At 36.3% G+C, this 19,410-nt stretch overlaps 1 protein-coding gene across 2 annotated transcripts in view; it reads right to left on the bottom strand.

Annotated features, from left to right (window-relative positions):
* LOC149836395 (pre-mRNA-splicing factor SPF27 homolog) overlaps positions 1–14,132 on the bottom strand; it is a 30,178-nt gene extending 16,046 nt beyond the window's left edge. For both annotated transcript variants that reach the window (XR_016431789.1, XM_090005317.1), the window contains exons 1-2: positions 13,809–14,132; positions 13,504–13,682 (exon numbers count right to left, since the gene is read on the bottom strand). Coding sequence is in view for 1 of the 2 variants with exons in the window: in XM_090005317.1 (XP_089861443.1) it covers positions 13,504–13,682; positions 13,809–14,051 (422 nt within the window). In the remaining variant the exon portion in view is untranslated. The remainder of the gene's footprint in view (positions 1–13,503; positions 13,683–13,808) is intronic.
* Between the last annotated feature and the right edge of the window lie 5,278 nt (positions 14,133–19,410).

Raw genomic sequence — 19,410 nt, 5'->3', positions numbered from 1 at the left:
ATTATCATGTCATCTACGTAAAGTAGAAAGATAACAATGTTGATATCTGTACTTTTAACAAAAAAAACAGTGTCAGTATAGCAAGAATGAAAACTCAAGTTATTCATAACATTAATGAATCTATCATACCAGGTCTTAGGAGCCTGTTTAAGACCATACAAGGCCTTTATAAGTTTAAGAAATTTTTTTTTTCAATATCAAACCCCGACGGAGGATCTATATAAACTTTTTCATTTAGTTCTCAATTAAGAAATGCATTTTTTACAACTAATTGATATATAGGTCATTTTTTAGTTGATGCAACTGGTATTAAGGTCCTAACACTAGTCATTCTAGCTACGGGTGCAAAGGTTTCCTCATAGTCAATTTCATATTCTTGAGAGTATCCTTTAACTGCTAACCTAGCTTTATATCTTTATAAGATACCATCACTATTGATTTTGACTTTGAAAACCCATCTACATCCAATGGTTTTCTTGTTCAAAAGCAACATAACTACTTCTCAAGTTTTTGCTTTCCTAAGAGCATCTAATTCTAAATTCATAGCTTTAATCCAATGAGGAACATTTTTAGCTTCAGTATAGTGTGAAGGCTCATGGAAGGAATGTAATGCTATTAGGCAAGCCGTATAATTAAGGGACAATGAATCATAAGAGAGACTCAGCTATATCTTCTAAGTGAATTTTACTCTATAGGCACACTATATTGAGAGAGTTTTTCTAAGGCATTAGAAGGATTATTTTGCAATCGTCGGTTATATATTTGTATGAGGTTATCAACAATATCATCATTTCTTATAAGTGATTCTGCAATATCATCATTTGAATGCACATTATTATCACCATTTTCATTATCATTCAAGGTATCATCATTGTTATCATTCAAAGAATCATCACAATAAGTCAACTCTTATTGTGGCAAGAGGTCAAATAGAAAAGTATAATCTACTTGTTTTCCTTGATTCTCTCAAAACCATTTTCATTTTTCAAAAAAGTTACATCTTTAGAAACATACAGTTTGTTACTCTTAAAGTTAAAACATCTACATTCTTTTTGGTTTTCTCTATAACCCATGAATACGCATTCAATGGCTTTTAGAGACAATTTATCTCTTTTATGTAAGAGTATAAAACACTTACAACAAAAAATTCGCAACCGCTTAAATCGAGTGTTCTTTTAAATACATTTTTTAAGGATGATGAGGTCATTCTATTTATCAAATACATTGATGTCAGAAGCCTCGACCCAAAAACTTTTGGAATATCTTATAAATAAGTAATGTCCTAGTGGTTTCAATAATATGCCAATGTTTTCTTTCGGCTAATCCATTTTGTTGGGGATTTCTAGGACATACTTTTGGTGACAAATCTCATTTTGTTCTAAATCATTTTGAAACTCATTTGATAAGTATTCACCACCTGAATCGGATCTAAGAATAGAGATGTTGCTTTGAAATTGATTTTTGCCAATCATATAAAATTTAAAAAAAAACACATTGGATTTAAAATTAAGGAAATAGATCCACACATATCTAGTGAAGATCATCAATAAAAGTAACATAATATGAAAATCCTCCTGTTGATATGACGGGAGAAGGTCCCCAAACATTTGAATGCACTAATTCAAAAGGTTTCTTAAAGACAAAATTTTTATTAGGAAAAAAGATATTTCATCTTTCCAAAAATACAATCTTTGCAAATTAAATTTTTTTCATTACAAATTTTTTTACCAAAAGGAAGAAAATACATCTTTGAGTAGCTTGGATGTTCAAGTCTTTTATGCCAAGTTTCAATATCCTTATCTTAGACATAATTACAAAAAGAATTTGGAAGAAGATTTAGATAATTCATGAAGTAAGGATCTCCCCTCCTATGGCCTTGCCCAATCTACTGCGCAGACCGGAGATCCTGCACGGAGCAACCCTTAGATGAGAAAGATATTTCACATCTATGATCGAAAAATTGAGAAATGGAAAAAAGATTTAAATTTAATTGTGAAACAACCCTAACTTTTGGTAAACAAAAATTTTAAAAAGAATCTAAGGTTTCAATACTTTTAATTTGCAAAGTTATTTCATCGTTAGTGGAAACATAAGTAGTTTTTGAGTTAGTGCATAAATCGGATAGACCATTATCATAAGGTGTCATATGAAAGAAGGCTTCTGAATCAAGGATCCAAGAAGACATACTTGGAGGAGAAGACGAAGCTATCGTGACACCTAATGTAGATGGAGATTTAAGTAATTATTGAAGTGCCTCTGATAGTTGAGCCAATGTTTTAAAACCCAGTGACTCGTGACCTAGATGGAGATTTGAGTAATTGTTGAAGTGTCTCTGATAGTTAAGTCAATGTTTTAAAACCTGGTGACCCGTGACTCGGCCAAGTCACGAGTAATTGTTGAAGTGCCTCTGATGGTAGATTTGAGTAATTGAGTGACTCGTGACTCGACCCGATCAACTCGGTGAATTGCCCGGGTCAATGTTAACTTTATATTTTATATAAAATATATAAATATATGTATATATTGTCTATATTTTATAGTATTTTTCTAATATATTATATATAATATACATTATATGATATTTTTATAATATATTTAATATAGAATTGTATTAATACATGTATAATCATATTTTTATATATAATAAACATAATATTTATATTATATTTCATATAATATATGTAATTATATATAATATATTATATATGTATATATATGCATGACTCGCCCATAACTCAACCGAGTTTTGTTAAAACCGAGTCACACCTAGTTTTTAACCCAGTGACTAGGCGATCCGGGCCAAGTCAACTGAGTCACAAGGTCAACCCGGCAAGTTTTTAAACCATGAGTTGAGAAAGTGAAAAAGAATCTCTTCCCTTATTTGGTTCATCCTTCTTTGATGTGGATTCTTCAATGGAAGTCACCTTGTTCTTTGAAGAGTCATTTAACTTGGGCCAATTAGGTCTATGTGACCCGGTTCATGAAACTGATAACAAATAGCCTTTTTATAGTTACCATTATAGTTATTTTGTCTTCCAAAGTGTGGAGGCTTGTAAGATTTAGCATAATTGTCGGGCCTATAAACGGTCAACACTTCATCTCTTCCCTTAATCATACCAAGAGGAGTTTCGTCTTGGCATATTTCAGCAACGGTGTCTTCTAAGGGAAGATGTTTAGATCGATGGAGGAGAGCAGATCTTGTTTAAATTCGGGCCTAAGCCTATGCAAAAATTGGAAAAAGTGCGCTTTTTTCATTTGTTCCCTTCTTAGCAACCCATTTGGGTTCAAGAAAGGATAACTCGTTCATAGAGGACCAATGGTACTAAAGTAGTCATAGACATTCATGTCCCTTTGTTTGATGGTACATATTTTTTCTTGAAGAAAAATTGTCTTTCAAGGTCTTTTTGTGTATACATACATTTCATAAAAAAACATGCATCATTAGCTTTCTAGAACTTAGCAATGTTTGCACATATTTTGAACTCAACATTGTTCATGAACTATGCAAGAATTTTTGCATGTTTGTTTTTCCAATCCTCTACCTTGGATTGATGAACTTCAATGGCTTTTATTTAAGCATCTCCCTCCAATGTTTTTTCTTGATTTGCTTTCAACTTAGTGAGTTTGAGTTGAGGCTCCGAAGTATAGCCCATCACGTATCCCCAAAGCCTCTTGCCTTTGAGGTTATTTTTCATCGCAAACGCCCACATTATGTAGTTTGAACCATTTAATTTAAAAGAGAAATCTATTTTTTATTCATTCTACATTTTGACTTGATAGAAGAGGGAAGATAAAATATGAAAGACCACGAAAAGAGCTCCTCCACCTTGGGTTCCGCACGCACCACCAACCCACAAACACTTTTCCAAATGACCAAGAGCACTATGGCTCTGATACCATGTAACGAAATATGTGAAAATATAACCAAGAGCCACTACGGGGTGACAAGAATGCAAACACAAGAAGTGCACAATCACAAGTCCACTAAAGGGACAATACACAAGTCAATATTGGCAATAACAAGAACACAACAATATAACAAATTATAAGATTTATTGAACAAATGCTTAACACAAGCATTGAAAATACAAGAGGGGTTTAACCCCTATTTATACACAAAACAGCCACTAAGAGAGAGGCTATTGGGAGCTCCCAACGGTCATAAATATGACCGTTGGGAGCCCCAATGACTCTTTGGGAGAATGCCCAAAGAGCCCTTGGTCTTTTGGTAAAAGGACCAAGAATAAAATAAAGAATAAAAAATAAAAAATTGTCCCTAGAAGACATTCTATTACAAGGAAAAAATACCAAAATACCCCTAACAATAACAGAAAATAAAAAGGAGTAAAAATATACTATATATATGGATATATATAAGTATATATATACATATATTTTAACAGCACTCCCTGTCATTGACCTTGATATAGATGCAGCACTCAGAGTTAAGGAATCAGCAAAATTATAATGTTATCAACAATAGCCTACTTTAAGCCATCAGCCCAAGAAACTTCAAAAGCACCCACCAGGGGAAAATAGGGAATGAGAAAATCTACTATTACTATGCACCATGTGTCACATGCCTGACTTAATGTTGACCTATCATGGACTGGATGCTCGGATACATCAATGATTGTGGCACCAGGGCCTTATAATAAACAAGATTCATTATAACACTGGGTATGTAGACTTGCTACAACAATACCCATTCCAGCCATCTTCTTTCTCTTTCTCTGCTCCCACTTCTAGTAAAAATATATTTTCTTTGACTTAGGGAAAGGTAAACTGTCTTGCACCATTTGTCAAACAACAACAACAACAACTACGCCTTCATCCCAAAACAATTGGGGTCAGCGATATGAACCAAAAGAGAAAATCATTTTGAATCTTCCACATGAATCCTTTTCCTCCAATCATTTCTATCCAATGCCATGTCCTCGGTGAGGTTCAAAGCATTCATATCCTTTCCTATCATCTCCATCCAAGTCTTCCTAGGCCTACCCCGACCTCTTTTAACTAATATATTTTCCCATTTCTCAACCCTTCTAACTGGAGCATCATTAGGCCTTCGCCGAATATGTCCAAACCACCGTAAACGATTCTCTCGCATCTTATTTTCAATGGGTGCAACACCTACCTTCTTACGTATCTCCTCGTTCCGAATCTTATCTTTTATTGTATTTTCACACATCCATCTAAGCATCCGCATCTCAGCTACACTCATTTTTTGAATATGATGTCTCTTGGCAGCCCAACATTCCGTACCATATAGTAAAGCGGGTCTAATAGTCGTCCTATAAAACTTTTCCTTCAACCGCAATGGCATTCTACGATCGCACAGCACTCCAGTTGCACTTTTCCATTTCATCCACCCAACCTTTATCCTATGATTTACATCTCCATCAATTTCTCCATACTTTTGAATGATGGATCCCAAATATTTGAAATAATCATTCACCGGTATTTCTTGCTCACCAAGCTTCACTACACTCCCATCACTACTTCGTTGCTTACTAAACCGACATTCCATATATTCAGTCTTACTCTTACTCAACTTAAAACCTCTAGCTTCCAATGTCTGTCTCCATAATTCTAACTTAGCATTAACCCAGCTCTAGACTCATCAATCAAAACAATATCATCAGCAAACAACATACACCACGGTACATTTTCTTGAATTGATCTCGTAAGCTCATCCATCACTATCGCAAATAGGAAAGGGCTTAAAGCAGATCCTTGATGTAACCCAACCGTTATCGGAAAATTGGTTGTCACCCCTCCACAAGTGCGAACATTGGTTACTACTCCTTCATACATATCTTTAATTATACTAATGTACTTGAGAGAAACACCTTTCTTCATCATTGTCCACCAGAGAACGTCCCTAGGTACTCTATCGTATGCCTTCTCTAAATCAATAAAAACCATATGCAAATCTTTGTTTCTCTCTCTATATCTTTCAATAAGTTGTCTAAGAAGATGTATAGCTTCCATAGTTGATCTTCTAGGCATAAAACCAAATTGATTCTCCGATATCATGACAACCTTCCTCAACCTAGACTCAATCACCCTCTCCCAAAGTTTCATAGTATGACTCATGAGTTTTATACCACGATAGTTTGTGCAATCTTGTATATCACCCTTATTCTTATATAAAGGCACCAAAGTACTCTTCCTCCACTCATTAGGCATCTTATTTGTTCGCCAAATCAAGTTAAAAAGATTTGTCAACCATTCTAAACCTTTTTCTCCCAAGCATTTCCAAGCCTCGATAGGTATACCATCTGAGCCAACTGCCCTTCTTGATTTCATTTTCTTCAAAGCCTCTGCAATTTCTTTCTTTTGAATCTTGCGCATGAAGTCACGATTTATCTCATGAAAAGGAATGGAGAAGTCTCCAAGATCTTGAGCATGACTATCATTAAATAGCTTATCAAAATAATCTTTCCATCTCTCCTTAATCTCCTCATCTTTGACTAAAACCCTTTGCGTTTCATCTTTGATACATCTAACCATACCCAAATCCTTCGATTTCCTATCTCTCATCTTTGCAAGCCTATAAATATCCTTCTCGCCTTCTTTGGTATCCAACTTGTCATAAACCTCCTTATATACCTTAGCCCTCGCATTTCGAACAACTTTTTTAGCTTCCTTCTTTGCTATCATATACTTCTCCAAATTCTCATTATCACGACTCTTACTTAGATTTCTACAACACTCTCTTTTAACCTTAATAGCTAATTTGACATCCTCGTTCCACCATGATGTATCCTTACCTAGTGGTGCACCGCCTTTAGACTCACCCAATACCTCCTTAGCCACTTTTCTCATGCCACCCGCTATCTTATTCCACATTGATTCTGAATCCTCCTCGAGACACCAAACAGCTTCCTTAACTACCTGCTCTACAAACATTCCTTGTTTAGCTCCTTTCAGTGCCCACCACTTAATTCTAGAATCTATCCTATGTCTATCCCTTTTGCGGCATTGTCTAATTCTAAGATCTAAAATTAAGACTCTATGTTGTGTAGCTACACTTTCTCCCGGTATAACCTTACAATCGATGCAACAACCCCTATCTCTCTTTCTAAGTAGGAAAAAATCTATCTAACTCGTATTAACCCCACTTTTAAATGTTACTAGGTGAGACTCCCTCTTCCTAAACCAAGTGTTTGCTAAGATCATATCATAGGACAAACAAAAATCTAAAATCCTTTCTCCACTTTCATTTTTTTCTCCTATACCATAGCCTCCATGGATACTCTCAACTCCATCCCTACTAATGCCTACATGTCCATTAAGGTCACCGCCGATGAAAAGCTTTTCTCCATAAGATATCCCTTGTACTACTCCATCTAAATCTTCCCAAAATTGATGTTTAATGGAATCATCTAAACCTACTTGAGGTGCATAAACACTAATAATATTAATAATGTCTGTACCTAATACTAATTTAATAAGTAAAATTCTATCACCCTTCCTACGGACCTCAACTACATTATTTATAAACTGACGACTCATAACAATCCATACTCCATTCCTATTCCTATTTATTCATGTATACCAAATCTTATATCCCCAAGGTTCTATCACTTTTGTTTTCTCACCTATCCATTTGGTCTCTTGAAGACATAAAATATCAATCTTTCTCCTACACATAACATCTACTAACTCTACCAACTTACCAGTTAAAGACCCTATGTTCCAAGTGGCTAACCTAATTTTATGGTCTTGGACCAACTTCTTTACCCCCACCCGTCCAACAAAGTGAGGGAACCCTTGCCTATTTGACACCACACCCGGGCGCCGGTGTGACGCGTCGCTTCTGGGCGACGACCTAGCAACCCTTGCCCATTTATCACTGCCTCCGGGCCTAGAGAGTACAGCGCGACGCTCAGTAGGGAACGCCCCAACGAAATTCTCATATTGGTTCATTTTCATAGGGTATGACAAAGTTTTTATGTTGGCTGTCACAGGCCTCCCGCAACCCTCCTCCTTTATCCGGGCTTGGGACCGGCAGTGTATAACTAGCGGAGTTTGTCTTGCACCATTTGTGAATAGGTGAAATTGACGAATTATGCAGAGAAACTCCAAGCATGATAGCAACACCCTAAGATCGACGAGGAAACTTCAGAAAGATGTCAATAATAAGAAACATCTCGACAAAAGAAGTATGAATAGCACGTTAGATTTAGATATATCGATCTGGGTTTTCGTGGGAGATTTTTTTAAAGAAGTGATTTTTCTCAAAAAGATCTCTGCAATTAAAAAATGAAATTCATAAAAATATGCAAAAAATAAGAAAAATAAAGGTTTTAGCATTATTTTTCTTAATAAATGCAAATAAAAGTTAGAAGAGTTTATGAAATATGAAAAACAACGAATAAGAGAAATATATACTTAAAATATAAAGATAGAAAATGGAGCTTTTTAATATCATAATATTTTCAATATATAGAGATATTCTCAAAGTTGTGATATTTCCCTTTTTTACTTTCTTTGAAAAAAACTTTTAAAAGATTATATTATAATATTGTGGATATTGCTGACTATAATTTAGATTAATTAATCAGGTAATTATTCTCAGAATTTGATAGGACTATTCCCAAAGTAGACTAGTGATACACACCAAGGTTGTTGGTGTCCTGGTATGCACATTATATGCAAAGTCCGCAAATTTCTCAGAATTTTGAAAAAAATAAAAGAGGAATTTTGTGAATTGTTCTGATGTGTAACTTTGATTAAATACCTTTTTTATCGCAAATTATCGGTCGATTAATTAGTAGATTCATTATCAATAACATTTTGGCATTTATTCAAGTTATTAGATGTCTAATCAGGGAATTTATGAAGTTTTTACAAGGTATTTTATGTTTTGGATCAACCCAAATGGATTTGGGTAGGGTTTAGACCCATATGAGGGTTTAAACTGGACATAGAAAGGATTTAGATCCATTTGAGACCCAAATGGATCCCCCTCTAATGTAGAAAGTATTTTGGATTCATTTAGAGATCCAAATGGATCCCACTAAATCAAGTGGGTTTTGGATCCATTTGGAGACCCAAATAGATCCCATTAAGAAAATAAGATATTGGATCCATTTGGAGACCCAAATGGATCCTACTAAGAAGAGTTCGGCAAAATACTCTCTAATGGTCATTTCTTCTTGAAGAAGGGTCAAAACCTTTTTTTGAAGGTAGTATTTATGGGACAAGTCCCTTGAGGTATACATTTTCTCAAGGTATCCCCATGCTTGAGATGCCTTCTTGAACTTTATAATGTTTGCGTTGATTCTAATTTTAACGGATGAAAAAATCTATGATAGGATCTTAAAGTTTTTCATTTTTCACTTCTCATGTCTCTTGCTATATTCTTCAAGAGCTTTAATTCTCTCTTCTCCTTCAAGAATCTTAATCTCACATCTTTCTACGAAGGTGATTTTTTACTCCGGTTCCATAATTGAGCCTTGGACATAACCCCAAAGCCCTTTTCCTTTGAATTTGAGCTATAAAGTTTAAAGCCAAAAGAAAAATGGGAATCTTTTTCACCCATTTGAGAAGAGAGATAAAGATACGTACCACAATAAGTTTTTAGAGCTTACTTGTTGTGGTATACTTCCTTGCTCTAATACCATGTAAAAATCTCTATATAAATAAATGTGCAAGAGAGCACAATATGCTAGATGTAAAAAGTGTGCACAAAGGCACAAGGAGAACACACACAAGTGCATAAAGGCACAGAAACACATGCACAAAGGCATAAGAAAATCTCTTATTATTGAAGCCACACTTGAGAGCTTTAAGAAAAGTTTGAAAAACAATGAAGGGGAAGTCCCCTATTTATAAGGGAACAAGAGAGCCATTGGAGGGGCTCCTCATGTGAACGTTGGAGCCCCTCCAACGGTCATATTATTGACCGCTGGAGGGGGCCAACGTTCATATAAAGTGGGCCCCTCCATGGCTAAAAGCCAAAAGAAATAGAAAGTAGAAAAAAAGAAAAAGGAATTAGAAAAAGGAAAAAAAGAAAATTACATACATATTCTTTAAATAAGAATATGCATAAAATGAAGTGAAAAGACTGATTTACCCTTATCGGGTATAAATATATATTTAAATATATATGATTAGATAGATACATATATATATGAAATATATATATGTATATGTATCTCTCTATATACATATAAATATATATAAAAGACAATACAATTTAACACTCTCTCTCCCACTTCACCATTCCCTCTCACTCACCCATGCTCCAACCATGTGAACCCACTCACCTCTCCTTTACTTCACGTTACCCCCTCAACCTTGCGCCTGCTTCACGCACCACCACTGTCATCACCATTACCATCTCCAATAACCTCCACCTTCTCCTCTATCAACCGCATTAAACATCCTCTATCACCACTGACTACCGCCTCCATTGCCACCATCCTCCATTATCTAATCCACCAAAGCCATCGGAGAAGCCACCTTCTCCTCCAGTGTTGCTGCCACTCGAACTCCAGCCAGTCTCTTCGCTAGTTTCTGTGGACATCAGCCCCAACCAACCAGTCATCGACGCCACTCTCCTTCCTCCTCCCTCACCATTGCCTGGACCTCTGCCCTACTGCCATCTCTGCCACCCACTGCCATCACCTCGATCTTCAGCCAGTCTCTTCGCTGGTTTCTGTGGACATCAGCCCCAACCAACCAGTCATCGACGCCACTCTCCTTCCTCCTCCCTCACCACTGCCTGGACCTCTGCCCTACTGCCATCTCTGCCACCCACTGCCATCACCTCAATCTTCAACGAACGTGCCTCCTCCTTCTTGTTGCCTCCCTTGTTGTTTCAGCATTTTCGGCAAAGGGGCGAAGGCCACACCCCTGCTCCCTTTCTGAATTTCCGCTATTTTTCGACAGACCGTCCACCTACCGTCAATGGTGGTGAAAACCACCACCACTGTCGGCATCTAGACAATCGATTGACCGACCTGTTGTTCCCTCCGCTAATTGTGCCTCCTTTCCCTTCCTGGCTTATCGCCATGTCACCGGCAAACACCAGTCAAACTATGTCACACTTATCGAGGAGAATCCCCAAGGATATTTTTGGGATTTTTCTATTTCTCATAAGACCACACGCATCACGAGGTAGGTTTACAATAACTTATATACATGCATAGTTTTAGGTTATGTGAAATGCTTGGATTTTCGTGTTTATAAAGTTTTATATATATAGTTTCAAAAATTGTTCGTGTTGCACGTTTTATGAGAAAAATGTATATTTATGAAGCCATTGAATTTTTATGAGCAAAAATATGTATGTGCGCAAAAAGTTTTGAAACTTTCCATACGCAAGTATTTCGAATGTGTTTCAAATGAAAATACGTATATGTTCAAGTTTATAAACATATTCTAACATGTGTATTTCAGAGTTTTATGAGCAAATGTATGTATGTAGTTCAGGCTTTTTAATATGCATATTTCTGAATTATCACGCAATCATATTTGTTTTAAATATTGCATATGAACGAGAAACCAGATTTTTTATGCATGAGTACAATCAGGATTTGGATTTACGATGTATGTTAGCATGATATTTTATGCTTATGACATGTCGAATAATGAAATGCATATTTAATTATACATATATATATATGAATTACATAATGTTTATGATGAAGAACATGTTATACAATTATTGTTTTATGAAGGCTCGAGCCTGGATGAGTGGCTCCTAACCTTGTGAACGGTCAAATGGACCGATATGTGTTAAGTGCCCCAAATGAGTGGCCAAGAACCTTACGATGGTTTAATGTGAAATCATGTGTGCTTTAATTATGTTTAAGCATGTATGTCAAGAGAATTAAAAATATGTATGTGGGCTTACGATGAAAGGGTAAGTGATACTTTTGGCTTTGTGGGATATTAAACACAAAGGGTTGCTTTCCCAGCCATAGAGATAGAGGATAGTTGCCACCAATGTCGTGGGGGTGGTAGTGAGATTGTTTCAGCTGAAAATAATTCTGATATATCAAGTTGGGGATAGTAGGAGCTCTTTCTCGACATTGTCCTCCCACACCTATAACCGGAAAAGATGAGCAAGACTAGGGTAATAAGCTACCAATTGATTGAATGTACCACTGGGTCGAGCCTCTTATTCGGATATTGTTTATGTAGTACCTACAGAATATCGTGAAAGAGAAACAAAAGTTCATTGTGCATATAGTGAAACATGGCATGCATCATCTAAGAAAGCAAAACATAAATGAAAGAAATGTAAGTTATTCATGTCTATTGTGAACGTTTTGCTTGCACAGGTAAGTCATGCATGAGTATGGTTATTGCATATGGTATTGAAATTATTGACTACACTGAAAATTGTTTATTTACATGAAAAAGAATGGCATTTCATATATCTCTATTTCTATGCAAATATGTTATGTTATTGTATTCCTACTTGGGGCTTGTGGATATTTACCCCTTACAAATTACAAGTACTAAATAGTTGTGAAAGCGTAGCGAGAAGCTGTGACGGCGTCGAAAGCCAGTCATCTTCCTTTTTCAAGAAGTAGAGTTTTGAGTACTTGTTTGTACTAATTTTGTAAAAAACCTTATTGTTTATTTTGGAATGAAAATACTCTTATTTTGAATCTAAATCATTTATAAGTGTTATTCTGTCTTATTGAATCTTGAACCCGCCCGAGGTTTTCAACTGGAATAAAAAATGTTGCTTTTTCACTGCTATACAAAAAAAAAAATACCGGTTTTAAATCTTGGGTTGTTACGTCATATCCTAGTACTTGAGGAACCCTTGACATAGTAAGGTTGGTTAGTTGTTCAGTCATGACACTCTTTATAAGCCATCACAACCCTCCAAATATAAGCTACTACAAAACCCAGAAAATCTCTTGTTCCCATCCAAAATGGATAGAAAAAAGCAAACATGGACACCTCCTTACAGTGGAGATGAGTTAAGTTCTCAGCTTCTGCAGACAGATTAGGTGTTCGGAATTCTGATAGATGTATTAACTCTTTTAACAATGTGATGCAATTTGTTAACAGAATGATCTGGACTTCTGTCACATAAATGGGATAGTTAGAAAACCCACATAGTGCGAGTTAGATACCTTATATAGGATCTCCTGAAGTCATGGTCCAAGGGTGCAGACGGGCTACAGGACCAAAAGAAGGAAGCAAAATAACAAAGGATGATAGATATCTATAGACATGGAAAAAAGAAAGGATACAGACTCTCCTTGGGATCTGATACTATAACGCTTAAAGGAACAAATATTTACATGCATAAGTTGATCTCTAGGTCACTTGAATTGGCTCTCTCATAGAAAAGAGAATTCCAATTAGTACATCCTCTCTCTGAAAGAAAAAAGCTTCACTACTCCTAAACCCTCCAACACCACCAAACGTTACAAAGAAGAAGCAAACGAAATTTCACCAAGCAAAATAACTAACACGACCCCGTTAAGAAAAAAACAAGCAAGATGTAGAAAGAGAAAGAACCTGACTGTTTGGTGCTGAAACTGAGCCTGGGCGTTCCGCAGAGAATGCTTCCAAGCATCGACGTCGTGCTTCCGAGGTGCAGGTGGCGGATCCAGACGCAAGTACCGCGTCATGTCTAGCGGCACCGGGGGCCTCCCGTCCTTCACGCGATTGTACTCCCTCAAAAGAAGAGGGTGGTTCTGCATTGAAACAACAACAACAAAGAAAAAAAACACCAATTTCAGAATTTTGGGGTTGCTAGAAATACAACACCCAAATTCGCCAGGAAAATAAGAGAAAGAGAGATGGGTGGGGAAGAGAAGCACCTGGAAGTCGTGTTTGGGGGAGGGAGGGAAGCTCCTAAGGATGTCAGCGGGCTTCCTGAGGCTCCTCCGCTTCTCCTCCTCGACGATATGGTCCACCTCCTCCTTGACCCTTGGGTCGCCGTACTCGTCGTCGATGTAGGGGAGGGCGTCGATGGGCTCGTCCAGCTTGAGCCCGCCGCTCCAGTTGGGCTGCGCCGCCGGCCCTTCCAATAGAAGGACCACCTTCCCTTCCTCCATCGCCATTCCCTTCACCTCGCCCTCCCGCTTCCACTTCCCTTCTCCTCTTGATTCGCTTTCCCTCCAGAGCCTGATGGGTCCCCTGCTCCTTCCCTCTGCTGAAGCCAAGCATCTCTGCTATGTGCTAGGCTGCCAACGGATCTGACCTTCAACAGATCCAAAATGTACGGACCCAGCTTCGAACTTACTGGTACCGGGTCACGTTCTGGTTTGGGAAGGACAATATCCACTTTTTGGTTTGGATAACAAAATTCAGACCGGATAAAATCTTTCTTATGTATATATTTTGGATCTAAACAAAACTCGAAGAATCATAACCAAGATTTTCATGGTTTTTTTTTCTCTTAAAGCTGACCATGGGTTTCAAGGGACTGGCTCTTGAATCATCCGATCGTGATGCATAACCAATATTTTGTAAGGCTTAAAATTGATAACAGTCTCAAAAAAAAAATGTTCCAACAGTCAATTCCTAACAAATGGACCATGTTGAACACATTTGCAGGGTTGGATTTGCAAAAAACATATATGACATGCCTAGTTCATACTTTAGTTTTCATATTTTCAATTCTCATATTCTAATGGTCCACATATATATATATATATATATATATATATATATATATATATATATATATATATATATATATATATATATATATATATATATATATATATATATAATAAACAACCATATATATTTTCTTTGTAAAATAGTGCACTTTCCGAAATGCCTACCAATTTGCTTAAATCTTTTGCATATCCAATATCTCTTATTCTCAACTTTTTAGGATATTTTTGCCCTTCTCACAAGCAAACTTGATGAGGTTTGTGTGATCTATAGGTAAGTTGTTGGAAGTTTACAACCTTTCAATAAAAAGGAGATTTGCACGATCATTTTGTGATCCTCATGGATTTCGCATCAACAAAATTGCAAAATTGGCTGACTTTCATCCCAACAAAGGAGATTTTCCTAATGTTCGCAACTCCTATGTGAACCTTCTCTAACTGAAAGGTTCTAGCTCGGTAAGTTCACCCATGCATTTACGATAGTCTCGAAATTTGAATGTACGTCATGCAAACATCTTTTAATTGAAAACCTGTGAACCTCCACAAATATAATACAATATAAGAAACTCTGTGAACTTTTCTTAAGTAAATACTCCTCAAGGAGATCTATAAATGTGCACAGTCACCTATTGCAAATGTTACCGACGTTCGCATTCTGATTCGACCTCTACAAATGTAGTACAACATTCATGAAGAAACCCTTTTAACCTCCTTTAACTAAATACTCGGCATGCGCCTACAAATGTGTGTTGACATTCACAAATACCTATTGTGAATGTTTATACCTTCACATGCTTGTTGATTCATATATATAATATCATTGCAGTTTTTTTATTTATTTTTCGTTGGAACCCTAACCTTTTTCCTCTTTCTCCTTTGTAGTGATTCTTGTGAAATCATCTTGCAGCAATCTCGCAAGGTTGCGACTTTCTTTTGGTCAACTTTTCTATCTTTTGGTTAAGTCAAAAAGTGAGTTTCACACACACACATAATGACATGTAGTTACACAATCCATAGAAGTGGAGCTACTAGTGGAGCCTTGTTGAGCGTCCATCACGGATGTGATGGATGCTCAAAGTTTTTTTCAACAAAAAATGTTGAAACAATGTCAAAATCATGCAAAAAAGGATTCATCGGTGGTTCCCAACTATCGTTAAAAACAAAAATTTTAATGTTGGACACATCCCTTAGGGGGTGTTAAAGACAATTTCGACTACCACTAGTGGCGATCCATAACCACTGCAAAAACTCAAAACATCACAAAAAACATGTTTTTTAGCATTTTTTGCACCAATTCACATGTTGGTCATCCATCATGCACGATGATGGACGACCAACGTTGTTCCACTAAAGTTGTACACCTAAGGGTTGTGCAACTATGATTTTTTTTATATATGTAATTGTTTTCTTGCATTCTTGAGTTTTTTAATATATATATATATATATATATATATATATATATATATATATATTCATCTATTTAATATGGCCTTGTAGTATTTGTGTTTGGTTGTTATCGTGGATGATTTATGTATGTTTGCTTATGTCTTATTTAATATTTGATACTAGATTTTGTGTTTAGGTTTTTTTAAATATATATATATATATATATATATATATATATATATGTGTGTGTGTGTGTGTGTGTGTGTGTGTGTGTGTGTTGTAGATGATTTATGTTTATTTTCTTGTCCTTTATTTAATATTTAATGATTTTGTACCTAAGTCCAAAATGACTTATTCGAGCCAAAACATGGTATACAGATATTTTCATTATTTCATAATTTTGCATTTATGAGAATTTTGTTTTTACATTTAGCTAATCTAGTTTCAAATGTGAGATTTTTTTGAACTACAAATATAATCATTGTATTTTTTTAGTAGGAGCTAAATTCTACGAATCCGGATAGTTTTAGTACCCGTTAGGATCCATTTTGGGTATTAGAAGGTGTAGGGGTAACTTGGGTAGTTTTTATTCTTTTTTCAGCAATGGATTTAGACTTTGATCCATTTAATCTTTTAGTTTGAAAGATCTAATTCACCCCACAAGTGGATCTTCATCATTGGCCCAAATGGAGGTGGCCACTTGGAGTGTCCAATCCAAGAGAGGCTACCTCGCTAGCTTTTCAATAGCTAAATGGGAGGTGGCCTCTTAAATGAGCTGCTCTCATCAGCCTTAGAAGCCTCCCATTGGCCAAAAATGGAGAAGAGTAAGACAACAATAATTGACTTATCTTTCATTGATTTTAAAAAACGTGGCCTCTCATGAGAGACAATGAGTTTAAGGGAGGGTCTCCTTCTTCCTTTAAAAGCCTTTCTAAAAAGAGTGAACGAAGTTTTTTGTTTTACATTTTGAAATTTTTTCTGTGAAGTAAAAAATGAGCTACCCTAGAGAGTAAGTGATGCAGCACATTTGGATCAATCTGAATGTATGCGAGGAGCATGACCTGATTCAGATTGTCGTACCCATGACCCCTAAGCCAAAAATACCTATTTTGGGTCCAAACGGGGTCTAAGAATAATGTTGTCATTTTACATGAATTATTTTTTTGAGATTTGTGTTTCGTCCATCTAAAAAAATAAATATTAATGTGTGGTTCCAATTTTGTGATTTTTAGAATCACTCAAAATAATTTGTATATTTTATTTTATTTTTATTTTTATTTTATAGGTGTGTGAACACCCCAATTTTTTCAAATTTTTTTAAATATTTCCTTTTTGCCCCTGATTTCATTTTCTGAGCAATTGAGTCACTCTTAAAATCTAAATTCCAGATCATTTCTCAAGTTTTACTGAAGTTAAATTCATTTTTTATGTCTAACTTGATTACGGGTCCAGATCTATTGTCAAGATCTAAATCTGAGTCTCGTTGCTCAACTTTTAAATTAAAATTACTGAAAATACCAAAAATAGTTTTTAAATAGCTCGGACAGTCCATCCGACATCCGTTTGGATCCATCGCGTGGTATTTCTCGATTCGAGTTTTAAAACTCGAACATTTTCTCAAAACCAGGACCCAAAGTCATTCTTTTGAAGAAATTTCCCCAAAATGGCCTGAAATTCTCGAAAAAACACTTTTGTAAATATTTCTCAAAAAAATACAAAAAAAATAGTGTTTAAACTTTGTTTTCTCGTAAAATCTTAGATTTCTATTCCAAAAATACAAAAAAATAGAAAAATAACACAAAACCAAAAAATTGGAAAAACTACGAGAAAACAAATGATTTTGAGCCTTCTTAAAGATAATTTTACTAAAAACCTCGGGAGCCCCCCCCCCTTTGTAAAATTTTGAAAATAAAAGGGGAGGGCACGTCGCAAAATCTGCTTTTTTTAGGGTTTTCGTAAAAGAGGACAACACCTCTCTCCACCCTTTTCTCAAACCCTCTCTTACGCCGCCTTCTCCCTCTCTCACTGAAACCCTCTCTGGCCCGAAACCCCCTTCTCGAAGCCTCCAACCACCGCCCATCACCAACAACCTCCATCTCCTCCTCCGTGAGCCCTTCATCGCCAACGGATTACTCTTCCCCACCTTTTTTAAAATCAGCAAAGGGAAAACCCTAAATTCATCCGCCTTCACCCCACCACGCTCCTGATTCCCCTTCTTTTTCATTCTTCTTCATTCTTCTCCTTCTTTTTCTTCTCCTGATATCTACGGGTTTTTTTTTTGAAGCAAGCCGAAGGAGGTCGGCTACCCCTGCAAGGATCTCAAGCAACCGCTCCTTCTCCAGCAACCAACAAAGAAGTCTTCAGTTGATCAAGGAGGAAGCTTCCTCCTTCAAAAAAACCTCTGCAAGAGATCGACTATCCCTGCACTAACAGGAAGCCGACCATCTGGGCAGCGAGGCTATAATCGATCGAATCCTTCAATAGCCCAAATCAATCATGCAAAAAAAAAATCAAGGAGGAGCTAAGAGTTCCTAGTATTCGGTCTCCGAAGGCTCCAGTTCATTTGCGTCCCTGTCAGTCACCTCCTGATGGGTGTTAAAATTTCTCCTGTATACAACCAAGAGAAAGAAATGATGTGATTGATGCTGAGATGGGTCTCTCTAGCTGCAAGTAACCTGGCGGTGACTCATCCTTTTGAAAAACATACTAGAGGCCCAATACTGCAAGGGATTCGAAATATGAGAACTTCTGAAGATGCTCATGTAGACTTGGTGGGATGTGAGAAAGTTGGTAGCTTTCTGTCAAAAAAAAGAAAGGAGATTCATTGTTCTCATATAAACTCTTTTGTCAAGTCAAACCAAAGATGTTATTACTGATGGAGCTATTCAACGACTTCATCAAAATGGTCTATTGAGTGTTGATGCAATTGCAATTGCAGATGAATCAATTCTTAGAAGCTTGATCTATCCAGTACGAGTGGCTTTCTGAGATCTACTTGCCGATTGTGTTGGTTGTTGTTAAGGTGCCTCATCCTTATATGTTTTTCATTTATTATTTGATAATCAATTCTATGTGATGCATAAACTCCCTCCACTAATTTAAGCAAATTTTTTTTAGCAAATATTTGATCTCTTACCAGAAAATAAGGAAAACTAATGTCCAGGTTTCTTTGATAATTTCTGTTTAAGAGGTGAACTATCAGCTTGTTCATCAGTTTGAACATATGGTTCTAAGCTTAGCGTAGTGTATTCTTATTTTCATGTGATTGATTAGCTATTTACCTATCAATATAAAGTTGCTAAAATCCATGGGCTTGGGGTCTTCCTTGTTTCATGAATGTTTGTTACCTTGACAGTATCAAATATTCTTTTTGTCATTCTTTAAAGTTATCTTCTAGTGAAATGAGCCAGTT

This window comes from Nuphar pumila, chromosome 5 (assembly GCF_984573655.1).
Source record: "Nuphar pumila chromosome 5, dmNupPumi1.hap1.1, whole genome shotgun sequence".
In the NCBI taxonomy this organism is placed as follows: Eukaryota; Viridiplantae; Streptophyta; class Magnoliopsida; order Nymphaeales; family Nymphaeaceae; genus Nuphar; species Nuphar pumila.
Note: the sequence above shows the minus strand (reverse complement) of the source record. Positions and strands in the feature narration are given on the sequence as shown.